Raw genomic sequence first — 17,160 nt, 5'->3', positions numbered from 1 at the left:
TGAACAAATCAAAGCCAAGAAATTTGTACCAACTTGTTAAACTAACCGTTATCTTCCTGGTCATTTTTCCAATTTGCTCCCCCTAGCCCAAAACTCTTTGTCAATTTTTCACAAATTAGTTTCTTTGTCTAAAAGATATACACCATCTCTAACTTAGGACCTTTTTGACTTCACAATAGTGCAAAAGCAATTCACTGGTTCAGACGGTAAAAAGTCTGCCTGCAATGCAGACCTGAGTTCAATCCTTGGGTCGGGAAGATCCCCTGGAGAAATAAATGGCCACCCACTCCAGGACTGTTGCCTGGAGAATTCCATGGACAGAGGAGCCTGGCAGGCTACAATCCATGGGGTCACAGTTGGACACACCTGAGCCACTAACACTTTCACCTTTCACTTTCAATTCACATTCAGCAGAAACCGCACTTCAAATTTTTAACTTTGATTTTTTGCCAGCCTGTGATACGCAGTACAGCCGTTTCTCTCATGATTCTGGGCAGCTGGCAGCACTGAGCTGCAGCTCCCAGCAATCAAGAAGGTAAAGAACTGATACACTTCCAACCATTCTGGACCCATACAACCATCCTATCTTTCACTTTCAGTACAGTTCAGTAAGTTACATGACATAATCAATACTTTATTATAAAACAGGCTGCATGTTAGATGATTTTGCCCAATCATCTAACATGATGTAAGTGCTCTGAGCATGTTTAAGGTAGGGTAGACTAAGGTATGATGTAATTGGGTAGGTTAGGTATATTAAACGCATCAGCTTATGATAGGGGAGATAACACCACTGTAAGTCGAGGAAGATTTGTAAAAGCTTCCTGTTCTGCTCACTTTTTCCAGTCTTCATTCTCCGTGTACATGAAAAAAACATTTTTTTTTAAACTTGCATGCTGTTCTACTGTTAATCTATATCAATTTAATTATTAGGGCCAGCCAGAGACCCTAACAGGGTAGAGAATTTTTCCTCCCTACAGAGTCGAACTTTATAGAGTGTATACTATTTAGATTTTAGGAAAGGAAAGAAATCAGGTCAGGTAGGGAGAAAGAATGAAGACTGGTAAGGAAAGGAGAAAGCACATAGTAGGTTTAGACGATGGTCTGGTCAGAGGATAGCTTTTCTATAAACAACATAAGCTTGAAAAGGCAGAGTGTGATGAAATTCTGAAGAGTTCAGATAAGGAACGTGAACTTCAGTCAACAGAAAAGAGTACTTCTGAACATTTTTACATAGGTTAGACAACTTAAGAAAATTACTTGCTGAGCCTAATACATTACATATGACAAAGTTAAAATAAAACTCATTTACTTTAGGCAGAGACAGCACCTAGAAAACACCATACATACAAAGAACTTGGACCATTCACTTAAGATTTCATTCTTCTAGGCTTCTTAAATTATAACTTCCCATGACAAAATGCTAACTTCTGATTACTAAGGATTTTATCACACCAACATGTATGAGTCATTCTGGATTTTTCTCCTTTGCTTGTCTTGCCCAATTCTTAACAATTTCATTACTTCAACATCAGTATACAGGAAAGGAAAGAGGGAAAGGACTAAAACAAAGTCTACAGATTTTTGAAATAGTCAGGGCATGATGGAAATTACAAAACTTTAAGTTCCAACTCCCATCACTAATAGTCCGACTTCAAAGAAGTCAGTCATTCTCACAGTGTCTCAGGTGTTCCCACCTTTTTCCCATACTTGACGGGTTACTGCATTCAATACCACCCCAAAAGTGGTCTAAAAACTACCTACCAGCATAATTCATTTTATTGTGCTTCATGGTACTGCACCTCACAATATTTTTACATATTGTAGGTTTGTGGCAACTCCGCACTGTGAGACAATGGTCAACACTTTTTAGCAATTATTTTTTTAATTAAGATATGTATATTTTTAGACATAATGCACACTGCACCCTTAACAGACTACAGTATAGTGTAAACACAACTTTTATATGCACTGAAAAATAAAAACAAAAAATTTATGTGACTCGCTTTACTGCAGTGGTCTGGAACCAAATCCACAGTATCTCCCAGGTACACCTTACTTGCCAAACAAATTATATCATTAAGGGTTCAATGAGTGGAGAACAGTGAGATTATTGGCTAAACCAAGGTCTAAAAACCACCTGTGGGCAGTAAGTGTTTCAATCTCCCAGTGCTGTTACCCTAAATTGGTATTACTCTACTACTTTATAAAATTTCTAAATATAACCACACTTCACCTGGTTAGAAAATACTCAAAGGGGAACATCTGACTTCCTATGCCCAAAAAAACCAAAAGGTGTAACTCAAATTCATTTTTAACTCTCTGGAGAGTTCTACACAACTCTGAAATCTAAAGCAATCTAATAATTCTAAACAAAGTGAGTTTGAAATCGCAGCTCAATACAAAAGGTGAATATGAACTGCAACCACCTACAGACTGAACCCCTGAATTTAGAAAATTCTGAATCCAGATAATTGTAGGATACACACATTTAATTATATTCTAGTTGAGTATTAGACTTGTTTACAAGAGATGTTGCTTGGTAACAGAAGCAATGCTTTAACAACCTACTCAGTTTTAGATCTACTCAAGTATTTTATGCTCACAGTCTGAACACAGTATGAACTATATACTATATATGAGAAACTATGAACAAGTTTCTTGTTATCCTAGACATCTTCAACATTTTACTGAGACAGTTTCATCATTACAACTTTTGTGACCAAAGGCTTTTAAATTTTTAAAATACTTGGGGCATTTTAAAAGCCAAGTGCCCGTTTATTTTGGTCAAAATTTGGACATTAAGGGCATATCAAAATGTCCATTAAAGCCCAGCACTCACATATTCTAACGTTATCTCTAACGACAGCCAACATCACTGCTAGAATTGTCTTCAGGGTCAACGAAAACGGCAGCATAATTTTTTTTCGCAAGCGAAACTAGATGTATCCCACGTTTAGTCAGGTTTCAAACGGGCTACACAAGCACCACGCCGGAGCGCATCAAAAAGCCCCATAAAGAGTTTGACGTGCAGTCAATCGGCTACAGAGCATTCTCCCAGCTTACTTTTCTAACACCCTCTCCAACTGCTCCACGAGAAAAATAACAAAAGAAGAACTCAAAGGCAAGTTGTGAAGAAAAAAGCCATGAGTATTCCAAGCCACGGACAAGAAGCGTTACCTACCAGACTCACACACGGTCCTTGCAACACAGCAAACAGTGACAGTGTTCTGGCCGCACTCGCCAGGCGGACACTCTCACGGCTCTCTTCCCGCCCGGGCATTGGGGCTACGGGAGGCGGTCCCGCACGAGGGTTGCCGGCCCAGCCCGTCACGTCTGACGAGGTCTCGGCTGCCGCTCGTGGCACAGGCTGAAGAGCAGGAGCCGGACAGCCGAGCGCGCCCCTCGGGCTCCCAACCCTAGGGAAATGTGGGGTACCCCGGGAGAGCTCCAAAGGCAGAGAGGGCGGCGATGGAAAAAAGCCCCGCTCCTCCTCGGCGGACCGGCGTTCTCAGGGGTGCGGGGCCGGCGCCGAAGTCGGGCCAGAAAGGCACCCCGGGCCCGCCGCCCCGCAAACCCCACGGAGCGCACTCGGTACCGGGACCCAAGGGCGCGCGAAGCAGGAAGTCCCGCCCCCACGCCGACGTCACCCTCGCCGCGGACGCCGGCCGCGGCCGGAGGCCGTTAAAGGGAGGAGACGAGCGGCACGAGGCGGGAGTTGCGGCCGAGAACCGCGGGAACGCCAGGCTCGGGCGGCACCCCGAGAGGCCTCTGGGGGTCGCCAAGATCCCCAGAGGCGAAAGGAAAGCACAGTCCGGGCCGGCACTTGCTTCAGGGAGCCAGAGTGAAGCGCGCAGTAGAGCGGGAAGCCGCGCTCCTCGCCTCATCCCCACGCAGCTGCTCCGGGGCTTTCCTCCAGCTTCCCGATTGTGCGCTCGGCCCCGCTCTTCGCACCCTTTTTTCCTGTCTGAGGACTCCGGTGGTGGTCCTGGCGCCACCGCCGCCTGCCTTCGTGCCCAACCGTGCTGATTAGAGTCTCGAAGTCGCTGCCTTACGTCGGCCGTGGGGCCTCCGCCCACGAGTGCGGAGCCGGCGCGGCCTGCCCGGAGGAAACGGCCAGGTCAGAACCGGGGCCGAGGCGCCGGTCCCCCTCGCCGCCCGCTCCAGATCTCAAAACGTGTCACCAGCTCAAGTTCAGGGGTAACGTTGTGAACGGTTTGTCTCTAGGTGGTAAACTAGAGTTGGAAGACAAATTCTAGGTTTTGAGAATGTCAGTTATAGGCCAAGGGCTGAAATAAGGTAGGACTTCAGCCTTTCAGAACAGGAGGTAGGAGGAATGGGCAGCCTGCCTTCCCCTTCCAATGCCGCCGAGCTTGGGTTTTAATTGTCACGACCCTGTGTAGCACAGCTTATCCCCTGCCCTCCCCAAGGTTAACATTTTCGAGCTCTAGTTATGATTAGAAAGGCAACTGAAATTAGGACCTTTTTTGTGAAAATGAGGAAAGAGGAGTCATTAGATGGGACTGAGAGATGGGTAATGGATGTTAATGGATCACATAGATGTGGGAGATAGGGAACCAAATACAGAATCCATAAATGAACTGCTGTGTACACATCAATAATAGTAGTTCACATCCTCTGAGCAATTACATGTCAACTACTGGAGTCCCTTTTCAGATTATCTTATTTCACTCTCTGTAAGATAGATGCAATTATTATTGTCTTGATTTTACAACATTACCCAGAGCCTTTACTGGTGACTGATGAAGTCAGTCAGTCTGACTCCAGAAGTCTCAGTGGAATCAATAAACTGTATGTTACAAATCATTGGTCAGTGGGAAAAAGATTATCTGAGGAACGACTAAACAGTGGGGAAAGGCTATTCAACTATTATATTTGTTAAATACCAGATGAATCAAGAATTTAAATGTAAAGAATGAAACCATAAAAATACTACAAGAAAACTGAGGAAACTAAAATAATCCTGAGAAAGGCCTTTTCTAAGTATGAAGCAAGAACTAGAAACCATAAAAGAAAAAAATGATAAAAATTAACCATATAAAGATTGTAATCTACACACAAATAATAACCAATGGAAAATCAATGTGTATCATGTGAAAAAAGAAGGAAAAAGATTCCTAATACACAAAAATGTCATAGAATATCAATTTTAAAACAACACAATAACATTGGCAAAGGATATCAATAGGACTTTCTTAAATCAAGAAAAACAAACATCTAACAAATGAAAAGATGTTCAAGTTGCAAACATCCTTTTTGTCAGTGTACACAGTGCAGTGGGGATGTAATTACTGTCATGCATTACTGGTGTGAAATTGAAATTGGCACACCAATATTTATCAAAATTTAACATAAGCATTAGCCGTTGCCCCAGCAATCCCATTTTCTAGTCATGCACGCTAAAGAAAATAAAACATTTACAAGGATGTTCCTCACTCCCTTTTTATAATGTGTGCTTCTAGAAACAGTGTAGGGAGAAGGCAATGGCACCCCACTCCAGTACTCTTGCCTGGAAAATCCCATGGATGGAGGAGCCTGGTAGGCTGCAGTCCATGAGGCCGGACACGACTGAGCGACTTCACTTTCACTTTCCCCCTTCATGCATTGGAGAAGGAAATGGCAACCCACTCCAGTGTTCTTGCCTGGAGAATCCCATGGATGGAGAAGCCTGGTAGGCTGCAGTCCATGGGGTCGCACAGAGTCGGACACAACTGAAGCGACTTAGCAGCAGCAGCAGCAGAAACAGTGTAAGTACCATCACCAGGACAGTAGTTAAATATATGATGGTACCTACATACAGTGAAAAACCCCTGAGCTGCTAAAAATGATGATGTAAATCTATATGAAAATCTGTCCATAGCACATAAGTTTCTTTTTACCTCTAAAAAGCAGAGTACAGTTTAGCATCATTAGGGAAATGCAAATTAAAACCATGATTTTTTTCCATTTTTTCCATGAGATTCCATTACGTGCACTAAACTCAAAGTCTAATAATAACACAAATATTAGAATTTGAACCAGCTAGAATTCATACACTGCTGGTATGAGTGCATAATAGTAAAAACACTTCAAAAAACTTCTTGGCAGTTTGTTTATAGTTAAATATTCATCTAACCTATTCATGACCCAGCAGTATCAGTTTTAGATAGTTATCAAAGAGAAATGAAAATACATGTTCACAAAAAAACAAAGTTTAAAGCAACCTAATTCATAGTAACTAAAAACTAGAAACAACCCAAATGTACATCAACAGGAGCATAGATAAGCAAATCATATATTTATACAATTGAATGTATGTGCTTGCATGCAAAGTTGCTTCAGTCATGTCTTTGACCCTGAGACCCTATGGACTGTAGCCCACCAGGCTCCTCTGCCCATGGGACTCTCCAGGCAAGAATACTGGAGTGGGTTGCCATTTTCTGAACCCATGTCTCATGTCTCCTGCATTGGCAGGCAGATTCTTTACCACTAGCATCACCTGGGAAGCCCCATACAATAGACTACAACACACCCATAAAAACGAATTGCCAGTATGCCTAACAACATGGATAAATCTCACAGATATCTTAAAGAAGAAGCCAGGCACAGTAGAGTGCATGCTGTATGGTTCTATTTATGTGAAATCCAAGAAAGACAATGCTAATCTGGCATCAGAAGTTGGCTGCAGAGGACAATGGCAAGGCAGATACAAGAGAACTTTCAGGAGTAACACAAAGGATCTATATTTTGCTGCAGTTACACAAGTATACATACAGTTATCAAACCAAAATGAAATGTCTGAGAACAAAGTTGAAGGACTAAAGCTACAGTAGTCGAGATGCTGTGGTATTAGTAAAATAATAGACAAATAGATCAATAGGCAACAGAATAGGCAGCCCAGAAACAGACACCCATAAACTTAATCAATGTTTGACAAATAAGCAAAAGCAACACAATGGAGCACATAGTCACTTAAACAAATGCTGCTAGAACAACTGGACATCCACATGCAAAAATATGATTCTGGACACAAACCTTATACCCTTAACAAAAATTAACTTGAATCACAGACCTAAATGTAAAACACAAAACTATAAAACTCCTAAAAGATGACATAGGAGAAAACCTAGATAACTTTGGGTATAGTGATGTCTTTTTAAGTTTTTATTTTCATATTTATTTTTAAGTATAATTAACCTACAACACTTGTGTTAGTTCTAGATGCACAACATAGTGATTCCGTATTTTATACATTACAAAATGATCACCATAATAAATCTAGTTACCATCTGTCACTGTACAATATTCTGGAGTATATTCCCCATACTATGCATTTCATCCCCATGATTCATTTATTTTGTAACTGGTGATGCCTTTTCAGATAAAACACCAGACATCATCCATGAAAGAGATAATTGATAAGTTGGACTTCATTAAAATGAAAAACTATGCTCTGCAAAAGACAATGTCAAGAAAATTAGAAAACAAGCCACAGACTGGAGAAAACATTCACAAAAGATGCACCTGATAAAGGACTATTATCCAAAATATACAAAGAACATTTAAAATTTGATAATAAGAAAATAATCTGATTTTAAAATCAGCCAAAAACCTTAACAGACACTTCAACAAAGAAGATAAACAGATGGCAAATAAGTATATGAAAAGATGTTCCACATCATAAATCATCATGAAATGCAAACTAGAACAATGAAATACTTCTACAGACCTATTAGAATGGCCAAAATTCAGAATTCTGTTAACACCAAATGTTGGCAAGGATGTGGAACAACAGAAACTCATTCATTGCTGATGGGAATGCAAAATGGTAGACTGGAGGACAGTTTGGCGGTTTCTTAGAAAACAAACTCTTACCATATGATCCAGCAATTGCACTTCCTGGTATTTATCCAAAAGAATGGGAAACTTATGTTCACATTAAAACCTGCACACATATGTTTTAGCAGCTTTATTCATAATTGCTAACATTTGGAAGCAATCAAGATATCCTTCAACAGGTGAACTGATAAACTGGTACATCCAGATAATGGAATGCTGCACGCATGTACGTGATCAGTTGTGTCCAAATCTTTCCAACATCATAGACTGTAGCTCACCAGGCGCCTCTGTCCATGGGATTTTCCAGGCAAGACTATTGGAGTGGGTTGCCATTCCTTCTCCAGGGGATCTTCAATATTCAAGGATCAAACCTATGTCTCCTGCTTGGCAGTGGATTCTTTACAACTGAGCCACCTGGGAAGTCCATGTTAATTATATCACAATAAAATACACATAAATATTTTAAAGTGCTAATAAAGATGATTCTGTTAGCTGAAATACCAATGTCTGCTAGCAAGGTTGCTTTCTTCCTTATATCAAGATATCCAAAAAATATAACTAATAATCATAAAGTTGTTTGGTGCACCTATATTCAGAATAAAGAAAAGGATACGGTCCAGAGGGGTAAATCCAAACTACAAAAAAGCTTGATAAGCTATCAAATGACAACCAATGTCTTTGTTTACTATGGCAGATAAAGAAAGAATGGCTATAATAATGAAGGCTTTGATAATCATGGAGCTAACAAAGTTCACATTACATGTACATAAGTGGAATAACAGGGTCCTTAGGAACCTAATAGAAAATAGTTTTGTAAGTTTAAATTTTAAATGAGAGAAGTGAGGACATGTGGAATATTTGATTAAGAATGAGTGATTTAGGATATGGGAGTTCTTTTGATGAAAAGCAGGCATTCCAGTATTGCTTTTCACATTTAATGCTTTGTTGCCAAAGCCAGAAATAACGTAGAGGAATAAGCTTGTATTTCAGAATGTCAATGAAAAGAAGTTGTATGTCATATGGCTCAGTGGCAGACAGAACTATTTTTGTATTCTTAAAATTTCACATACCTTATTTTCTCATCTCTTCTTTCCTATTTCTCTTTCATCATGCTACTTTTCCTTCTTGTTTTCTTTCATCTTATTCATTTTTTTCTCTTTTTCCTCCTTTACATCAGGTTAACCTTAGTTTCATGATTGACCTATTGAAGCCATTTTAGGCATTTTTACACTAATACTCCCATCCCCTATGAGATCTTAAACCACAGATATCCTGTATATCTGTTTATGTACTGGAGGGCCACAAACCACTGTAATATGGAAGGTTTTTTGCCCATTGAGAATGCATTCTCCAGATAATAAGTTCTTTGAGGGGAAGGACCATGGGGCTTTCCAGGTGGTGCTAGTGGTAAAGAACCCGCCTGCCGATGCAGGAGATGTAAGAGATCCGGTTTCAATCCCTGGGTGGGGAAGGTTCCCTGGAGAAGAGCATGGCAACCCACTCAAGTATTCTTTCCTGGAGAATCCCATGGACAGAGGAGCTTGACGAACTATGGTACACAGGGTTGAAAAGAGTCAGACATGACTGAAGCAACTTTGCAAACAAACAAAAACAAAAAAAATCATGTTCTGTTTACTATTGTATGTTCTGTGCTTAATATATAATACTTGGGGCATAGTAGGCAATAAACAATTAGATGAATATTTATTGAATTAAAAGTGAAAATGATCTCTGCTACAGACTTGTCAACTACACTAAAATTCGTGGATCTTTTTCAGATGGTGCTACCTACTACTGACTATTCCACAGTCCCTCCACATTTCAAGAATGTCTTCCTGAGACGATATCCTTATGACTTGATGGAAACTTGGAAAGCATTATAATCACAAAAGCAATACTTTTGCAGCCAATTCCAAGAGCAGATTACTTACACAGGAGCTAATTTCATCTATCATAACTGATCTTTCTCTTTAGCTTCAGTTTCAGAAGGTGATCATTTCCTAAACTTATTTCTAAATTCTGTGGCTGTACAGCCTCTTTGGTCTTTAAAACCCCACTATTCAAGTTTATCAGTTTCAATTGAGAAATTCAAAAATTAAAAGAAGGTGAAGGCACTGTAGGAGAGGGAGAAAAGGAACAGAGGAAATCATTAAACGTTTCTGTTTCATAATTGTTTTACCTGAACAGTTCTTCGAGCTCAACTTTTGTGATCTTGATGACTATGTTCTCAAGTGGTTCTCAGTAGAAGCATTCTGGCAATCTGTGAAGGTGTCATTAGTTACCTCAAAATGGGGACAGTGCCACCAGCATTTGTGGGTAAGGCCAGGGATGCTAAACATCCTACAATACACGTGACTTTTGTCAGTTCAGGTCCATGGAAAAGTAGACATCAAGAGATTTGTTGGGGAAAATAGCTATTAAGAAAACAAAGAGGAGGCAGGAGGCCAGGAGTGCCCTCAGACTGATGCAGTTCTGCTACCCATGAAACAAGAAAGGGCTGCCATTCAGCTCTGGGAAGTCTTGGCTAGACCAATGAGGAGCCTCCAAACAAAGACTGACCATTTGAAGGGCTCCCCATTTGGGTGGGCGTGGCCTGGCTCTAACACCAGAGCTGTGCTCAGTCTTGATGGGGAGCAGTTCAGGGAGGAGGAGGCTATAACATAAATGCTGTGGTGAATTCCCAAGGTATAGCACTAGAAGACTGCCAGATAACTATAACATTCACAGCAGTTTCTCTCCCTCTGTATCTCACTGTCTCTATAAAGGAAATAAAAATGACACTTTACTTAGAAACCTTTGCCTGTAAACAAGAAAACAAGTTGATATAAATAAGATCATATGAGACATGCCAAGGTGAATATTTTGATGCTTTCCCTTTTTTTTTTTTTTGCCAGGTTAACGTGTGGTACAGAATAAGTCTTGGGACACAAGAGACACTTGAGAGCTGAGATCCAGTATGAAAAATAAGATGAATTCACTTCCCAGGCTGCAACAATATTTACATTTCTAAGTTGCCCCAAATTTGTTTCACATTTTGAGCTCAGAAGGCTTGTGGGAACTTTAGGGAAACTCCGCTGGCATCTTTTAAATTTTGCTTACTGTCCCCAAGAGGAATAGCGTCAGAATTTAACAAAGATGGCACTATCTGGCCTACAGAATCAATAATCTTATCACAGATCGACCCCTCTGGTTTCCTGTTAAGACTCTTTGAGGGTTCCAGTTCATTGTCAGCTTCATCGGGTTCACAGTTGTAGCATCACAAATAAAAATAATCTTAGTTGATGGTCTGTGACCTTTTGCCTAACTTATAGGCAAAGAGTCACATTTATTTTGTTGTTTGAAAAGCTTCATATCACCATTAACAAATGTCTTACTAGTGTATTTGGCTAGCATCTGCTTCTGAAGAGGCTGGCTTGGAAGGAATTTTCATAGTTATTTTTAATTTGTACCTTGACTTTTGGAGGTGAACTGATGTTATTTTTAATTGTTACTAAAGGCATTTTGTCAAAAGATTTCTTTCTGTTTCCTTCATTTTCATCATCATCTTTATAAGTATCATTTCCCAACATTTCTGTAGCTTTAGAAGCATTTGCACCTATTTTTATACACTTCATGATTTCTTCACTCCTTCCTTTCTAGTCTCTCCTGAAGGAAAATCTGAGCAGTGCATCCCACAACCACCAGAAACACCCCTTGCATCCCCACTGATCCACTTCCCCACCCATGTTCTGGGAGCAGCTCCTCTACAATTTCTCTAGATCTCTCTTCTGGAGCGAGAGCTTACAAGAAGGAGGTTACTGGGAGAAGGTACACCCCCGTTATTCAGTTGGTCTCAGGAATGTAACTACTGCTCATCTTCCTCTTCCTCCTCCATCATCTGATTCAAAATTTATGACTCTCTACCTGTCACTCTACAGGTCTTAGTGGCTTACATGAGTATGACCCAAATGCTCTCAATGAAAATGTATATTGAGTGGTAATTAGACATTTCTCAGGCTGGGATTGCTGCACATGTCCTTACAGTTCCAATTAAGTATCAATAAACTTCCACATGGTTCACATGCAGTCCACATGTATTTTTCCTGCCTGTTATATGAAAGCAACCCCTCTTCTTCCTGTTGATTTAGGTCAGTTACTCTCTTCTTGCCTGCTGGGGCCTGGACACAAAGAGTTCAAAGTGCCCGAACAGTAACCATAGCCTTTAGTTAAATGGAACTCTTGTGTTCCCTAGCAAAAATGCACTCCTTCTGGGGACCAAGACTTCTAAACCTGCAAAGCCCAGAGTTGTGGTCACAGGAAGCACAAAGTCACCCAATGACTCATTGAGATGTTTAGTGAGGCCACTTCTGTTCTGTCCTCTGGACCCATGTATTCTTCCTATTTGAAGGAGCAGTGCCATTCAGAGGTCTCTGATTCAATTATATACTGGCCCTCTGTCCTTGCAGAATACTGCCTGTAAGGTGGCACCTCAGCTGTGCCTTCAGTACTCAGTTCTTCAGTACTATGCCTTCAGGCTGGCAGCTTCTGGATAGCGCAGCAGGTGATACAAACAGTAGATAGATGTCTTGGTCATGAGTTCATACTCAAATCACCTTTAATGTGAAGTGGTTCCTTATTAGATGCTATGTAGAGCAGGATCTCATACCAGTGGATCTGGTCTTCTGCAAGCTCCTGGATAGTGATACACCTGAGGCTCTGCAGGCAAAAAAGGCAAACCCATACCCAGAGTAGGCATTTATCCCAGTGAGGATGAACCAGTGGTTACTTTATAAGGGAAAGGGCTCAGTATTGTTGACTTGCCACCAAATCGCTGCTCTATCTCCTCAAATAATAGTGCCATACTGGGGTCTCAGTGTTTGTTTCTGTTGCTGGCAGCTAGACCTTCCAAGGCAGGAGTAGCTCGAATGGCCTTGGTAAGTGGGATTTCATGTTGCTGGGCTGAGTAGCCTCTGTCTCTACAAACATGGCCATTCCATTCATGTGCCCATTGTGCCAGTTCTGGGGTGGGCCATGATAACACTTCGCTGACATCAACTGGTAGAATCATTTTACCTCTTTGGTTGTTTCATTCCTTTTCCCATGGTTAATGCTTTCTGGTCAGAATGAAGATAAGATACAAAAATCTTTACTCTTATGCCCACTCTAAATATGTTTGACAACATGCCTCTACTCCAGACCTCCCTGTCTCCAATCTAGGCATCTGTATAAATTCTCACCATGGGTCACTTCTTCCACACAAAGTGAATAACCATCTACACTGCTTAAAGTTTTGGAAAGCTTTTTCCTCTCCACTATCTTTTAGGGTCACGACTGAATGTGGGTGTAATATGCTGCCATCCATTTTTCACCTCCCACCCATATACCAAGCCAACCCATTATAATCAAGCTTGAGTTTTTTTCTCCTCCCTCAGCTGGTCAAATGTGACCCCCTATGTGGCCACACAGCCTGAGGGTGGGGTGCTGGTACAAGCATAGTGGGTGATGTGGGGGTCTGGGCTACTAGGTCATGTTGTTTACTCTTGCCTTTTGGTCCTATTGGAGTTTAATTCTGAATGCATCATTTCACCGTATTATGATGAACTGCTGCTGGGCCCATCAACTTTATGACTGGGCACGTCTGACAGAACTCAGCTTGTGATGGGCACTTCCGGATCCATGATAACTCGGTGCCCCATAGTCTAGCTTTCTGCCCCTACTAGGGGCTGGTACCATGCCAGGACTGTTTCTTGAGTAAAGTCTTCTGCTGCAGATGGCATTACCTGGCTCTGAAATCCCAGGGGCCCATATTGTGATCTCTCACTGGGCTTGTTATGTGTTCCACACTGACTGCTGCAGAGCCTACTGCTGTTCCAGATGGCACAGAACTGTCACCCAGGATGTGAGCCACAGCAGTACTCCTGGGTGTGCAATTTGTGCTTCCAGAACCCAAAGAGGCCCATCAGACATCATACTTCATTTCTGTGGGAGTTGCAAGATACAGGAACTTGTTTTTCACTGTGGAGGGGACATCTCCACATGCCAATGCCTACTGGACCTCTAAAAACCTTATGGAAGTAGCAGATCCCTGAACCTTCTTAAGGTTTATCTCCTACCCTGTAGATGCATGTATCTTACTGAGGCCTCTAGGATACAAGCCACCTATTGCTCATTCTACCCATCAGTATATTATAGGTGTAATGTATCAGTGTGATGTTCTGCAGAGTGTCCAGACAGTCCAGATCCCTTCAGACTGTATTAAAATAGAGGCTAGAAGAGGTAACAGTCCTTGGATGAAGCCGGAAATAAGTTATCTCTTCCACATCAATGTAAACTGCTTATCCTTTTTTTAGAATATAAAAAAGGATTGGAATCCTTTTTTGTTTGGATTGGAATATAAAAAAATGCATTCACCAAATCAATAGTCACATAACATGTACCTGCTGCTGCTGCTGCTGCTAAGTCGCATCAGTCGTGTCCGACTCTTAGTGACCCCATGGACTGTAGCCTACCAGGCTCCTCCGTCCATGGGATTCTCCAGGCAACAGTACTGGAGTGGGTTGCCATTGCCTTCTCCGAACATGTACCTAAGGCCTTACTCAGCTTGAATTGAGACTACTACTTGGCTGAGCTTGCTGTGGTAGTCTACATCACTCTGTGGGATCCAGAGCAACACTAAATACCACCATCTCCTCTGGGACACAGTGTAAGTTTTCATTATCTTAGCTGGGCCAAAGAATGATTTTAAAGGCCTCTAGTTGGACTTCTTCACTACGGTAGCTCCTATCCAACAGCCTAACAACGTAGTACTTCAACTGCTAATTATGTCTATTGGAATTACATACTCAGGGACCAGGGAAATGACCAGCAGGTAAGTCTGCAGACCCAGTGAATTCTCTGTAAACCAGACTTAAGCTAGGACTCTATTAGCTGCTTCTGTAATCTCCTGCTCTAACAGGAGGGATGATGACATTTTGGGTCTCCAGTTATCAAAGCAATTAGAGCCTCACTCGAAAGCTCCTTGAAATGACTGGTCACTACCCTTTCCCCATTGTACATGGCTTAAGTCAATACCCTGGGTCCCTTTGGGGAATGACTGAAGAAATCATTACAATATAGTATACACAATGCTGCAGAGTCTTTCTCCTAAGGACCCAGACACTTCTTTATAGTCAGTAGATTCTAGATCTGAAAATTGGCACAAACTCAGGAATTGAGCAACATACTGTACCTTTTTATTGAGATGACAGCGCTTAGCCTCCTACACCTCCATTCTTGCTTTCTTCTGGCCAAAGAGGACAATTTAAGCATCATAATGATTTATGACTGAAGTGAGTTTAAAATGTCAAATATATTAAAATCTGCAAGTATATAATAATATTCAAAAGTAGGAACTTAAAGTATAAATTCATTTGAAGACTAGTTTATAAAGAAAAGGAGTTAAACTGAGCACTTATATTGCCTTTCCTGTCCAAATATTTGAAGAGAGAGTTTTAATTTCAAGTAATAAATGAAAAAATATAAAAATTAGAATATTTCCATTTTGTATCTCTAAATGAAATAATGAGCAGAGGCCATGATCATCAGTGTCTGCTAAGACCATTAGGTGAAAGGCTACTGAGAAACATTGATACAGGGTAGACCATGCTGTCAAAATTTGAACCCATTAGTCAACTTTTACATCAGAAAAAGAAAAACAGCCAGATATTGATGTGCTTTCTGCTGTGATGCAACAAGAAGGACATAGCACCACCTGTGAAATACTCCTGACCAAAAAAAAAAATCAAACATGACTATGATCCAAGCCTCTAGATCTAATAGTTGGTGGTTTAGTAGCTAAGTTGTGTCCTACTCTTGTGACCAATGGACTGTAGCCCACCAGGCTCCTTTGTTCATGGGATTTCTCAGGCAAGAATACTGGAGTGGGTTGCCATTTTCTTCTCAAGGGGACCTTCGCAACCCAGGGATTGAACCAGAGATTCCTGCATTGCAGGCAATTCTTTACTGCTGAGTCACAAGGGAAGCCCAGAGCTAACAGCTAGATTACAGTAAATACAGAAGAAAAAGAAATGTGACAAAATAATAACATGGGGGCAGAGTCAGCAAAATCCTGAATGTCGGAAACTCTGTCACAAATGATCCAGTTCCTTTAACAAATAAATGGCAGGAAATGAAAAAGAAGAAAAATCATCATAGATTAAGAGAGATTTGAGAGACTTATCAACCTAAGGCAGTGTTTGAACTGCTTCACACAAATCAAGTATAAAAAGACATGAGTATCTGAGAAAATGTAAAACTCTAAATATTTGCTGATATTTAGGAATTATAACTTTTGTTAGCTGACAATGGTATGTGATTATGGGTTTTTTAATAAAATAATTTTAATAATAAATTTACTTAATATATCTGAATGTTATCTGGCTTTGCCTTAAATAATCTGTGAAGGTGGGAAATAGTAATCAGGTGGGGAATGTTACATAGATCAGTGGTTCTCAAATTATAGTGAACCTACAAATCAGCTCAAAAGATTATTAAAACACAAATTCCTGGCCCAACCTCAGATTCTGATTCAGTGGTCTGAGGTAATTGTTGTTCAGTTGCTCAGTCATGTCTGACTCTTTGCAACCGTATGGACTGCAGCATGTCAGACCACCCTGTCCTTTACCATCTCCCAGAGCTTGCTTAGACACATGTCAATTGAGTCAGTGATGCCATCCAACCATCTCGTCCACTGTCATCCCCTTCTCCTCATGCCTTCAGTCTTTCCAAGCATCAGGCTCTTTTCCTATGAGTCAGCTTTCCTCATCAAGTGGCCAAAGTTGAAACTTCAGCTTCAGCATCAGTCCTTCCAATGAATATTCAGGGCTGATTTCCTTTAGGGTGGACTGGGTTGATCTCCTTGCAGTCCAAGGGACTCTCAAGAGTCTTCTCCAACACCACAGTTCAAAAGCATCAATTCTTCAGCGTTCAACTTACTTTACAGTCCAACTCTCACATACAAACATGACTACTGGAAAAGCCATAGCTTTGACTAGATGGACCTTTGTCGGCAAAGTAATGTCTCTGCTGTCTAGGTTTGTCATAGCTTTTCTTTCAAGGAGCAAGCATCTTGTAATTTCATGGCTGCAATCACCATCTGCAGTGATTCTGGAGCCCAAGAAAATAAAGATTACTTACTAGATTACTGGTTTATTATAAAAGCATGTAGTTCAAGAACAGCCAGATGGAAGAGATGTATGGGGCAAGCTGGGAGGGAAAGTCACAGAACGTGCATGCCCTCTCAGAGTGCACCACTCACCAAATCTCTGTGTGTTCGCCAACCCAAAATCTCTCTGAACCTCATCC

General features: G+C 41.1%; 2 protein-coding genes across 8 annotated transcripts in view; one reads left to right on the top strand and one right to left on the bottom strand.

Moving 5' to 3' along the window:
• The window catches only part of CEP83 (centrosomal protein 83), a 140,237-nt gene extending 136,810 nt beyond the window's left edge, over window positions 1-3,427 (bottom strand). For all 3 annotated transcript variants that reach the window (XM_070370914.1, XM_070370913.1, XM_070370915.1), the window contains exon 1: window positions 3,185-3,427. The gene's annotated coding sequence lies outside the window, so the exon portion shown is untranslated. The remainder of the gene's footprint in view (window positions 1-3,184) is intronic.
• A 44-nt stretch (window positions 3,428-3,471) lies between these two features.
• LOC106701474 (collagen alpha-1(I) chain-like) lies at window positions 3,472-11,893 on the top strand. 5 transcript variants are annotated; one of them, XM_070370917.1, is made up of 4 exons: window positions 3,472-4,120; window positions 9,618-9,828; window positions 10,027-10,155; window positions 10,734-11,893. In XM_070370917.1, the coding sequence occupies exon 1, from the start codon at window positions 3,472-3,474 to the stop codon at window positions 4,027-4,029; it is 558 nt and encodes a 185-aa protein (XP_070227018.1). In that variant the 3' UTR covers window positions 4,030-4,120; window positions 9,618-9,828; window positions 10,027-10,155; window positions 10,734-11,893. The 5 variants fall into 5 exon arrangements, with proteins under 5 accessions (XP_070227018.1, XP_070227017.1, XP_070227019.1 ...); XM_070370916.1 differs by lacking the exon at window positions 10,027-10,155; XM_070370918.1 differs by lacking the exon at window positions 10,027-10,155 and having other exon boundaries at window positions 3,472-4,200.
• Window positions 11,894-17,160: the final 5,267 nt, after the last annotated feature.

Source organism: Bos mutus, chromosome 5, assembly GCF_027580195.1.
Source record: "Bos mutus isolate GX-2022 chromosome 5, NWIPB_WYAK_1.1, whole genome shotgun sequence".
Lineage (NCBI taxonomy): Eukaryota > Metazoa > Chordata > Mammalia > Artiodactyla > Bovidae > Bos > Bos mutus.
Note: the sequence above shows the minus strand (reverse complement) of the source record. Positions and strands in the feature narration are given on the sequence as shown.

Excerpts from the sequence above, each read along its gene's own strand:
- LOC106701474 (XM_070370919.1), top strand. The coding sequence starts at position 3,472 with ATGGAAAAAAGCCCCGCTCCTCCTCGGCGGACCGGCGTTCTCAGGGGT.